The sequence below is a fragment of the Sinocyclocheilus anshuiensis genome, unplaced genomic scaffold, assembly GCF_001515605.1.
Source record: "Sinocyclocheilus anshuiensis isolate Anshui unplaced genomic scaffold, SAMN03320099.WGS_v1.1 scaffold837, whole genome shotgun sequence".
NCBI lineage: Eukaryota > Metazoa > Chordata > Actinopteri > Cypriniformes > Cyprinidae > Sinocyclocheilus > Sinocyclocheilus anshuiensis.
In genome coordinates, this window is record NW_015555752.1 from 294,956 (window position 1) to 307,405 (window position 12,450).

The 12,450-nt window shown below is 41.7% G+C and overlaps 1 protein-coding gene across 1 annotated transcript in view; it reads left to right on the top strand.

The window, feature by feature from the left end:
- Nucleotides 1-9,329: 9,329 nt before the first annotated feature.
- Nucleotides 9,330-12,450, top strand: part of LOC107673756 (solute carrier family 12 member 2-like) — a 30,390-nt gene continuing 27,269 nt past the window's right edge. Inside the window, exon 1 of the mRNA XM_016467526.1 lies at nucleotides 9,330-10,382. Coding sequence (XP_016323012.1) covers nucleotides 9,870-10,382 — 513 coding nt within the window. The 5' untranslated portion in view covers nucleotides 9,330-9,869. The remainder of the gene's footprint in view (nucleotides 10,383-12,450) is intronic.

Consider the following 12,450-nt stretch of genomic DNA (forward strand, 5'->3'; position numbering starts at 1 on the left):
CAATACTACAGTGAGAATAAAAGTTACGCCTTCTTTCTTTGCGTGAACATTTGGGCGGCATTATGCAAATCTTCCCAGATAGTGACGTAGACATGTGGGGGCGTGTTAGAACGAGCTGTTTTAGGTAGGCGTGGCTGACTCTTAACTTTTATAAAGAATATCTCTTTGGATTTGAGATTTTAGTCTTTGCAACTTTACAGATCTTCTTTATGCACCAAGAGCTTGTAACACTCCAAAGAGAAAGGAAAAAATTAAATTGCATCATATGACCCCTTTAAATAGTTCCCTAGTTTCCTGTGTGTTCCTTGTTTTTCGAGTTTTGCCTTGCCTTAGTGTTTTGACCCTGGACTGTTTCCTCGATTCTTATTGTTTGCTGACTGCCCCTACCATTGCCTGTTATCTGGATTACTCTTTTGCCTCTGCTTAGTGATGGGCAGAGCGAGGCTTCATGAATCACTGAAACAGTTGAAGCAAATGTGCCGCATTGTGTCGAGGCTTTGAAACAACCAGACACCCGTCTCCACTGTGACACCTAGTGGTCACTTACACGTGCTGCTCTGCCTTGACAACGATTTACGGATGATAACCTACATGTTGTTTATGCCAAACAATAAAGTGTGTCCACATCATAAGAGCAATTACATTTTTCTCAGAAAGTAACCGGTTGAGCCGGTTCACAAAATCGAACTGAATCGAACTTTAGTTCCGGGTTGATGGCGCAGGACGCACAGCCGAAGTAGCACGTCCGACTCAAAAAGAACCGATTGAGCCGGTTCAACCAATTGTCGAAGTTTGCCGAGGATTGCCGAGGATTCTGACGAGTGAGTTGAACTGTGTGTGTATCACCGAGGACTTGAACGAGCCTGATATGTAAAGTTTCTTTATAACAAACAAAACATAGGCTACTGGAGATATGCTTATGAATCGTTTTATTAAAAAGCCCTGGATTTTTATTAAAACATGGAAAAACCTGAATTGTAGCATGGTTTATTTTGAATGCAGATCATATTTTAAGTTGTTTAAGCGAAATCAAGGAGTTTATAAGACAGGTTTATTCTTTCTTTATACTTTAGACATGTAGAACATATTTGTGCATATTGTGTTTGTGCATCAGTGTCTGTACTGTGTGCTGTAGGTGCGAAACTTTTAGGAATCTTATCTAAGTTGTAGGTTAGTCGTATTAAACTGTGACCACTGACACCATTTAACGTAAGTGAATGAAAGGCAATAATCAGCTATGTGCATTCACACAAATAACTTTTTATTTGAATGTTTAAATATGTGTTGACACAAATGACTTTATTTGAACGTTTCATTCAGGGGTAGGTTTAGGTGTAGGGTTGGTGTAGGGCGATAGAATATACGGTCTGTACAGTAGAAAAACCATTACGCCTATGGAGAGTCCCCACAAGGATAGCAAACCAGACGTGTGTGTGTGTGTCATGTTAATCAGACTAATCACCTTAGAGGCTACTTCATTTACTCTATTTTCTAACTCAATAGCTCTCAAATGTAACCCGTTGTAGAATCGCTGCTGTCTCTTTATGAATGAATGGAATATTCATGTCAGACATTGCATTGTGATAAATAGCAGTGGACGCTGGGACCTGGGATTTTACTATAGTGCTATAGGCTACATGCTGTGTATAGTGAGAGAGGCGGGGAAAGGGAACCTGATGTAACTGTTCGCTTTTTTTCCTTTTAGCTTCTCCCAACCGCCTTTATCTTCACGTCTTTTGATTGCCATCACGAGCCCACACTCCTTTGCGTCAGTTTCGGTTTCTTATAAGCGAAAAAAGATTGCATTAGCGCCCCCTTTTGTCGGTTTTTCTTTGATGATGAACCAGCCAGGCCGATGGCCGTTCTGGACTTCTCCAGAATGTCCAGATGGCCAGTCCGCCCCTGCTTTAAAGGGAAGACACAGACCAAACTGTAGGGATGGTACATGCAGAAAACATTGTGTTAAAAAAAAACAAAAACAAAAAAAAGCACAACTGAACAAAACCGTAACACCTATGCTATAACGGAATATTCATGTCAGACATTGCATTGTGATAAATAGCAGTGGACGCTGGGACCTGGGATTTTACTATAGTGCTATAGGCTACATGCTGTGTATAGTGAGAGAGGCGGGCAAAGGGAACCTGATGTATCTGTTCACTTTTTTTCCTTTTAGCTTCTCCCAAGTCTTTATCTTCACGTTTTTCGCTTGCCATCACGAGCCCACTGTCCTTCGCGTCAGTTTCGGTTTCTTATAAGCAAAAATAGATTGCATTAGCACCCCCTTTTGTCGGCCGTCAACGACACTTAATTTGACACTTTTTCTTTGATGATGAACAAGCCAGGCCGACGGACTTCTCCAGAACTGCCCCTGCTCTTCTCTGAAGCAGCGCAGCATGGCCCCGCCCCCTTTGCTGTGTGTTCCCGGAGGCGGGGTTTGTCAGGGTTTGTGACGTCATGAACCCGGGAAGTAACTCGTTGTAGTCCTTATGAGCCGTTTTTGGAGGCATTAAACTGCCAGAATTTTAAAAGACGATATCTCTGTTTGAACTTTCAGCGTCGCAACTTTGCAGATATTGTTTATGCTCAAACAGCAACATTACACTAACTAACGTTAAAAAAGTTAAATCACAATGAACCACCCCTTTAAGGGCAGAGGCGGTTTATACACAGCCCATGTCTTGCCTTCATGACACTTTGCCTTCTTTCCTTCAGTGGGCAGAGTTAAGGCAGATGAGATGAACAGACAGTTCATCACAGTTCATGAATGCAGCTGCCTGAGCGCCTGACCTGGGATCTGATGCCTAACTGCAGCTTCATCAGCTTTCATTTACATCCCGACTGAATGAGACTAAAATCTCTGTAGTTATAATGTGCTCATCACTGCACTAATACAATGTTCAACATTTTGTGTTTTGCTACCAAATAATATGGAATATCTAACGGAATTTTCCTCAACATCTCTTGATTTCGGGGCACATGAGCTCCTGAACGTGATGAATGATGGGATGCGCTTAGACTCAAACACCGCACCGAATCAGAGAGAGAGAGAGAGTGGGTTTAGTGTGTGATAAGGTCACTGAGCTTCTCAGAGCTGGAACAGTCTTGCACTGATGAAGCTGATGACCGCAGTCAGGTGTGTTTGATTAGGAAGAGCTCAGAAATGTGTTGTGTCTCCAGGAACAGGGCTGAAAAACACTGGATGTGACTGTGTGTCTGTGTGTGTGAGAGAGAGACAGCTGAAATTACTTGCTCTCAGAGAACCCAGAGCAACAGAAGCAGTAATCTGATGTAAACCAGAATTTAAGACATGAAGCGTTGCACTATTGCAGCCATTATGCCATCAGACTACAGACGAAAGGCTGAAGGGCTTTTGACCTTTCTGTCCCACTATTACTTTAATAAGAATGATCTTTTGATCACTGATTGTGCTACATTGTGTTAAAAATGGGACAGTGACCCCATGATTATTAATTCAATTCAGACTTGGTACAAACTGCGTTCGCTGCTGGGACGGAGTGATGTGCTTTCCCCCAAAACACCTCTATGCAAAATAAATGTTTTAGCATATGGGCTATGGCGTTATTTTAATGACAAATGTCGAGAGCGCATTATTGTAGCGCGAAAGCACATTAATATAATGCGCGAGCGCGAATCTCTCCGCTCGCATGCGGATTTCCTTTGCTCTCCCACAAAACCTGACTCGCGCGCTCAGATACACGCTGCTCTCACCCAGAGAGTGTGCGCGCACTTAAAACATGTCTCTCCTCGCACTCAAACTGTCCTGTGCACTCGCAAATCTCTCTGTGCTCATGCGCTAGATATTCACTCTTTTCGCAACTGAATTAAACATTGTCAAATGTTATCAACCTATCAGATTTTAAAGATGGATCTGTAATTTCTTTATAATTTAATACTATGAAGTCATAATAATCAAATATTAGAAATGAATCGGGTGCTTGGATTATTTGTAAATAACCTTTAACAGTTTGGCCAAACCCCTCTGAGCGATTTATCTAAACACAATCAAAAAAGTAGGCCTATATGATTCTTAAAGTTCATCTGGTCATACACTCTTAAAAATAAAGGTGCTTCACGATGCCATAGAAGAACCTTTTTGTCTAAATGGTTCCATAAAGAACCTTTAACTGTATATTCACGGTTTGAGAGTGCCATTGAATGTGTAGCTATAGGGTTTTCATGAAAAAAAAATCTAACTAAAATCAGAACTGAAAACAAACACTGGATTTAAAAAAAAATAAACTCCCAATAAATGTCCAAACAGTGATTCTATCAGAACATGTATTGTGTTATATCTTGCATCATTTATGTCTATTTTTGCATTTGATGTTGATTTGATAGGAATTGTTACTATTGCCATCATACCAACTGAGAATTTATTGCAATGATTTTAAAATCAGTTGATGTATCTGACATATTATGACATAACATTGATCTTTTATATGTAGTCTTTAGAGCCATAGGCTATAATATGTTTTTTTTAGATAAATTGCTCAGAGACCAACCAGTTGGACAGAGGTTATTTATAGGCTATGTACAAATCATCCAAGCACCCAATTCAGCCATTTCTAATATAGGCCACATTTCATTAACATTGCTAAATATTATTAAACTGGAAATAAATTAAAGATCCATCTTTGATTGTCAAAAGAATTCCAGGTTCAGTTCCCTCTCAGCCAATTAGATTTCACATAGTATTTTCATAGGTCAGTTGTGGAGGTCTGATTGTTTAAAGCTTTATTTATATAGCGCCTTTTAAAAGTGTTTACAAAGTATTTTACAGAGAGATGCATATGTGCATTCACAGAAAAGAAAAGACAAATACAAACATAAAAGAGATAAAGTAATAAAACAAAGTGCAATAACCAGTTTATGTTAAAACAAAAATACAACAATAAAAAACAAGGAAAGGCCTTTAGTGAAAAAATCTGTTTTCTTTTGACAATGTTTAATTCAGGTGCGAAAAGAGTGAATATCTAGCGCATGAGCACAGAGAGATTTGCAAGTGCACAGGACAGTTTGAGTGCGAGGAGAGACATGCCGATAAGGGAATTAAACGTGGAGAATTGTTTTGACCATGGTGTTTTAATGACGTTTGAGCAGTTACAGGATACATTTAATTTAAGTAATAAAGAATTCTTTAGTTATCTGCAATTACAAGATTATTTAAGGGTGAAAGCAAAAACTTTGACATTTACTGAGCAACTCTTTCATTCTGATAATTTTCTAGAATATATGGAGCTTTGATTTCAAATCAGCCCTTAGATGACCCAGACAAATCCAAAAGTAGACGGGAGCAGGACTTGGGGGCGAGAACAGATGGAGACCTGTGGGGTCACTTCAGCCCTGAATGCCAGGTATAGATTAATCCAGTTGAATTTTTTACACTCCATCCAGACTACATGAGTTTAACAACAGTATTTCAGCCCTTTGCTTTAGATGGGGCACAGAAGAAGAGACTTCTTGCATTCTAAAGGGAAGGTGTTTTGGATGCAAGTATGTGATATTATATCAAAGATTCATGGAAGTGATGGAATTGATTTCCCAGTGGACTCAGAGGTGTGCTTACGGGCAATTTTACCAACTCTAACCTTAGACAAAGTCAGACTATTTAGCTTACACAAATATTGTTTATACTAGCTAAAAAATGTATTGCCTTGAAATGGAAAGCAGACACTGATGTACCAGTTAGATTGTGGTTGTTCTTTAGAGAAGATCACATACTTACTCAAGGGCAGAGGTGAATTATTTGATTAAAAACCTTTTTTTGAATTACATAAAAACAGTGCCACATGACTTGATCTGACAGAGTTTTTTTTTCAATTGTTATATACCGCTATTGTATCTAATTTTTCCTTTAAATTTTCTTTTAATTCAATTTTATTTATTTATTTTTAGTTTAGTTAATGTGTTTTTCTTTTGTGTTTTGTCTGATGTATCATGTTGTTATTGTTGTTTGAAAAAAAAGCAAAATAAAATTTAAAAAAGTCTCAGCTGCAATTGAAGTGTTTTCGTTTTACTCTCTGATTTCTACTGTAGTAACAGGAACTTTGTAATGTCATGCATATGTTGAAGTAGCACTGAAGCGTAGTTTTAATCTTAGCTCATGAGGGGCGTGATTGAAACACTGATTTTGAACATTACAGTTCAGATGTTTTTCAAAGTGATCACAGTGTAATGTTGATTCAGTGACCAGTGAACATTGATCTTTTTCTAACTTCAACATCAATTGATGTCGAGCCAACATTATATTGTAACTTTGGTGCAACAACATTGATTCTTCTTCTTAATTTCAATGTTGACTCAACAAAAGTGATGTAAAATCACAATGTAACTGATTCAATTAAGTTTTGAGTGAGGGTGTAAAAGTGATGTTGAACCTTGTAACATTAATTCAGTGCCATTAACATTGACCCATCATTGATTTAGCATTGTTTCAGTGGTTTCTTGTTATCTGGTGTATGTTTCTAATCATTCTCGTACTGGAGGCTGATATACATCATCCCAACATCAGCACAGTCAACATGTGATCACATCATACCAGCTTGTTACGGCTCCCCGCTGACCATGTCTGTTTCACCAATTTCCCAAACACAATTATTTGAAGACGACAAATCAATAATTACAACAGGCACAGTTGTTTTCATGAGCAGCAGGAAGAGGAGAAATATTAACTGTGAAACCCTACTCCAAAGCTGAATTCATGAACTCATATTACTGTCACTACAGATATACTGTACTGTGCTATAGTGTAGTAAAACCAGTGTGGTGTCTGTCTGTTTAAATAAAAAACCACATTTTACGAAAATCTTGAGAAGTGTGTATATGATCACATAGAACAGGGCTGTCTAAACTGGGTCCTGGAGGGCCGCTGTCCTGCAGAGCTCAGCTCCAACTTGCCTCAACACACCTGTCTGGAAGTTTCTAGTGTGCCTAGTAAGAGCTTGATTAGCTGCTTCAGGTGTGTTTGATTAGGACTGAAGCTGAACTCTGCAGAACCGAGTCTGGAGACCCCTGATACAGAACATCCGTCGCTCAAAGCTAATGTCATTTCACTGAAGTGTTGATTTGGGTCATTGTCATCTTCAGTTTAGCCTTCCTTGCATTTCCTCAGTCTGGGAACTGAGATGAAATTAACATTTGACATTTAACATAAAATCAACATTTGAAATCAAATGCCCCCAAATCTTGGAACTAGATAATAATGCGGCCCTACCAAGTAAAACACTCTGTAGACTTTGAGCTGTCAAATAGAGCTGATGGACTCGTTCTGAGATACATAAACGTGGGCTCATTTCAGCGAGTACAGTACAGGAGAAGTATTCGGTCTGTCAGAGTGAACAGCTGTAGCTGTAGTGCCGTGCTTGCTGTGTTTGTCATTCTAGGCCTAGTTTGGGAAATGCTGTGTATTTTAACCTGGGTAAGAAATGAAGACCTTTCCATTTACAGAGTCACAGGTCAGTGCTGCACATCTGATCGCTCTCCTCTGACACACTCTCTCCTGAGCAGCTGGAGATCTGAATCAGGTGGGTCTGAGAAGAGAGATGTGCAGTGCTGTGGGACCGATGATGAACGAGAGCCCTCTGGAGTGCACACATGACCCTCATGAAGGACGGGCTTCACAGCACAGCTCCAAACGGAAGCTGGCAGAGACGTCAGCGAGAAGGAAGCAGAAGTCAAACAGGAAGTGCTGAAGGCCTGAGGGAATCATGCTTCAGCAAAACATCTCCGACAGAGACGTCAGACGCATCAACCCTGGTTTGCTACTGTTTGTTCTGGGCTGGATTTCTGATTGTTGACTACGACTGCTCTGACGATACTGTTAGTACTGATATTTCAACCATTGAGCTTGCTTTCACTAAATAAACCGCACATGGATCCCACTCAACCCAAGTCTGCGTTACACTGTCTCTCTTGTACTGTACACACAATTGTGCTTTATGTAGTCTTGTGAAGTCAGCTCTTCTCTTTTAGTTCCCATTTAACTCTGGTTTTAGTCTATTTCATATCATTTATATTAGGTAGAGTTTGTCGTGTGCTGTCTTATAGAGGATTTATTGTTTCGCTTCACTGTGTACAGGCTGTATAGAGCTGACATGACAATAAAGCTATTCTGACCCTGACCAGCTCACACACCTGAAGACAAACACAGAACCACACGACACACGAGTGAAGCACTGCTAAACAGACTCATTCTGCATGTCATCGTGTGACAGCACAGTCCTGCTAGTGCATTACAGGGTCAACTTTCTTCATTGTTCGGGCACACATGAATGAGTTTATAAGGCACTTTTGCACATGTGCAGTACTAGTCCACGACATGAAGTGCTGCAGGGATGACCTATTTTTGTAGGCTAAAACCTGGAAATGAGTTACGATTTTAGCCCTTCCGGTCCCATTGTCCATAAGTCAAAGGGTTTTTGAAGGTTTTATTTTTCCTTGCTTAAAAGCCTGAAATAAGACTGAAAGAGTTGTTGAAGCTGACTGATAGCGATGCTGAAGTTATGTGACCATAATGTAGTTGAGCTTTTACTTCTGCCAATTGTATTTAGGCTTCAAAATTCATAAAAGATGTGTGAAGATAATCATTTATAATCCACCCTCAAATCAACATTCAGTCATTATTTACACACCCTCACATCAGCAACATCACGTGAAACAATCTCCACTCACATGGGCTGAAGAGTAATGTATGTTTGTGAAACTGCTTTATGAAGCTTTGACACATTTGTGATTTGTTAGGTTTAGAGCACGTGTTAAACACATCACGTGAGTTTCGATCCGCAGCTAATGTGACCAGCTGAACACTGAACATGTTAGTGTGGAGATTTCAGATCTGTGTTCATGCTGTTCATGAGTCCCTTGTGTGTCCCGAGCAGCTCCTCAGAGAAATCCTCCAGCTCCTGCACATTCTCAGGCTCTCCAGCATCTTCTGCAGATCTGAACCCGTTCCAGCAGTGACCGTGTGATTTTGAGATCCATCGTTTCACACTGAGGACAGCTGAGGGACTCATACACAGCTATCACAAAAGGTGAACACATTTACTGATGCCCAAGAAGCAAACACAGGAAGTTCAACTTTTGAACAGGATGATGTGTGCATCTTTCTTATTTTGTTTAAAGATCATATTTATTTCATATAGTGCAGCCCGTCAGAAGCTAAGACAAAATAAGTACAATTTATTCTGTTTATCGTGTTGCCTTGAGCATCAGTACATTTTTTGTTTTTTTCCCCTTCAAGAAATTTTGTGGAAAACTGATGTTGTTAAAAATAATATGCAAAGTATGTCCTCTAACATTATATGAACTCTGAGAGTGATGAATGAGAGCCAAACACATGTTTCTTTCTTGTTGTTGTCTTCTTTACCATTACAGTCGCATTATAAAGGTTCGAGACACTTGGTTGTGTGTGACTCAGCTTCTCCCTCCTTTGCCTGTGTGTGCTCGTGCCGTAGAGTCTCCACCCCTGATGGAGCGGGCAAATCTCGCGAGACCGCCTCCTCTCGCGATGTCGCCCAGCATCCCGCCCCGCTGCAGAGCGCGTATAAAGCGGCGAGGCTCGCGGGCACCAGAGGAGGAGTTGCGGCAAGGTCGCGCAGCATCACGGCGTAAATTAGCCACTCGTCTGTGTCTCTGGAGTCCTCGTGAGCGCACACACCGGGCTGCGCGTCGGGTATTTCCTCGAGCGCGGTCAACTTGCCAGGAGTTGTTGACTGGACGAGCCGCTGATCTCCATTTGCGTCCGCATGTGCGCTATTTTAGTCTTCCTGCAGCATCAGTCACAACTATCGGCTCCTTTGCACTTTTGCCGGACACTATCAGCTCTGAGAAGGCTTTTCTGACTCGTCATGTCGGCGTCCCCTCCGCCTCCCGCCGCCGCGAGCGACCATCTCTCCGAGCCCGAGCCCGCCGGACCGACGCCGAGCCAGAGCCGCTTCCAGGTGGACCTGGTGTCCGAGTCCGCTGGAGACGGCCAAACAGCGGTGGCCTCCGACTCCTACCCGCCCGGGTACGCCGCCGTGCCGCCGTCCGACGGGCTCCGGGACTCCGTGGCTGGCGGCGAGGAAGCCAAGGGCCGGTTTCGGGTCGTGAACTTCGCGGCCTCGAGTCCGGACTCGGCGCCGGCGGACTGCGCGCAGAACGGGGACACGGTGATGAGCGAGGGCAGCCTGCACTCGTCCAGCGGCGGCCAGCAGCACCATCACTACGACACCCACACCAACACCTACTACCTCCGCACCTTCGGACACAACACCATCGACGCCGTGCCCAACATCGACTTCTACCGGCAGACCGCCGCGCCGCTGGGCGAGAAGCTCATCAGACCCACCCTCTCGGAGCTGCACGACGAGCTGGACAAGGTACACACGGGTCAGATACGGGCCGAAGCTTGCTCGGTTGTGTCTGAGGTGATGATGATGATTGCATGAGGGTGAGACGGTCAGATGAGATCAGCAAACGCTGGCTTCATAGCAAATGTTTGTCTTGGTGTTGATGCTCTATGACAGAGTCAGCATGCAGCGCTGTGACCTTTGACCTGCGTGCAGCGGTGCGTGTGAGGAGGTGATGTGGGAAGTGTAATCTGAAGATCAGACTCTTCACTGTATCAGTGTACATGTAGTTCAGTGTTGTGAAAACACAAGGCCAGGCGGTGTTTACATTCTTCCTCTGGACTCTCTGGAGTGTGTGTGTGTGTGTGTCGCTCTTAGTTTCTCTCATGCCATGAAAAGCCCGGCTGAGACTCAGAAACTGCCTGTGTTCTTCATCAAGCGGTTGGTTCACTTCAACAGTCTGTGGTGTTGTGTCGGCTCAGTCCTGAAACGCTCTCTGTGTTCTGTGTACTGGACTAGTTTAGTTAGTTTGGGACAGTGTTAGCCGGAGGCACAGTCATTCAGCTCTCTGACGACACTGGCTATTATGACTTGGCAGTTTATCTAGTTAAGTGCATTTGTAAGACGCTTTGAGTCGAGTTATGACGCACAAGCGTTTAACAGTAGTTTCCACTCGTTTGAGCTGCGCTCCGGTGCCAAAGCACTCGATGACTTCCTTATGAACAGATGCAGGAGATAACTGCTCTGGATAAAACCTGTCTGGACGTGTGTTTCTGACCGCTCTTACTTTCCTTTGCAGCAGTGCTTGTAATCATGAGACCGAGCAGAGTGAGTGAGATGCCTTCTGATCGCGAGTCACTGTCAGTACTGTGTGAGGGGATACAAATCTTCTGTTGAATGCCTTTTTAGCACCACTTTAAACTTTAAACTGGGTTAAATTCAGTATTTGCTTGTTTTCATTAATATTCACTTATACGAGTATCATTTAAAATAAAAAAAATGCAATTTAGGAACTTTTTAAATTTTAATTTTAAATAAGTACAGTGTCTCCCACAGGATTTTGTGAGACTGGTGGGTGGTCCTCGACCGCTCTAGGGGGGTCCGGGGGCATGCCCTCCCGTAAGAACATTTTGTACATTTTAAAGTTAAATTCATAAATCTGGTGCACTTTGAGTGTTCAAAATTAAGAGCTCCAACACAGGTCCAGTGTGCAAAGTAAAAGAAAAAAGCTGGTGAATGTACCGTATTGGCCCGATTATAAGACGACCCCCCTTTTTCCAGATGTACCTTTTGGAAAAAGGCTTTTTAAAAACCAAATCTTGTTTTTTCTCAGTAAAACACATTTTGTCTTCAATTATTTTCATATTGCATATTTTTCCTATTTTAATTTTTGTTTTGAAAGTATGGTAAAAACTGGTAAACTGTACCAACAATCACATTTAAAAAATATACACTTTTTGATATACCATAAAAAAACAAAAACAGGTAGCCCATCTGAATTAGTACATTTAGGCTATCCATCTAATAGTAGCCTACCAAAGTCTTATTAACAGTAGAAGTTAAATCTTACTGTAGTCTTCAAATCTGGGTACTGTCTTACGTTTTAAAATCACAAAGAGAGTTTGGTCCCATCAGGCTAACCTGACAGTCACGACTCATGCAGCTGTAAGCTTTTCTGCTTCTTTTGTTTTTACTCGCGATCTTTACAACACGCATTACATTACGTATTTCATGGCACACTCGTTTTATGCGTATTTGGCGCCACCTATTGTTGTGGGTGAATTATTGACATGTCAAAGTCTAGACCCTGAATATAAGACGACGCGTTTTTTCAGATGTATTTCCAAGAAAAAAACATCGTCTTATATTCGGGTCAATACGGTACTTGTTCTTGAAATTTAAAGGAGACTCAACCCTCTTTTTAGTAGATATAGTGTCTCAGTCTCACTGGTGAATTTGGAAGCCAAACAAATTGGAATAAAACAATAATAATGATTTTGTATTATTATTCCTATGACAGTTATAGCCATATATTGTAAAACAATTGCACTGTGAAATAAAGGAAACATTTTTTTTTTTTCAGGTATATTATTTTACC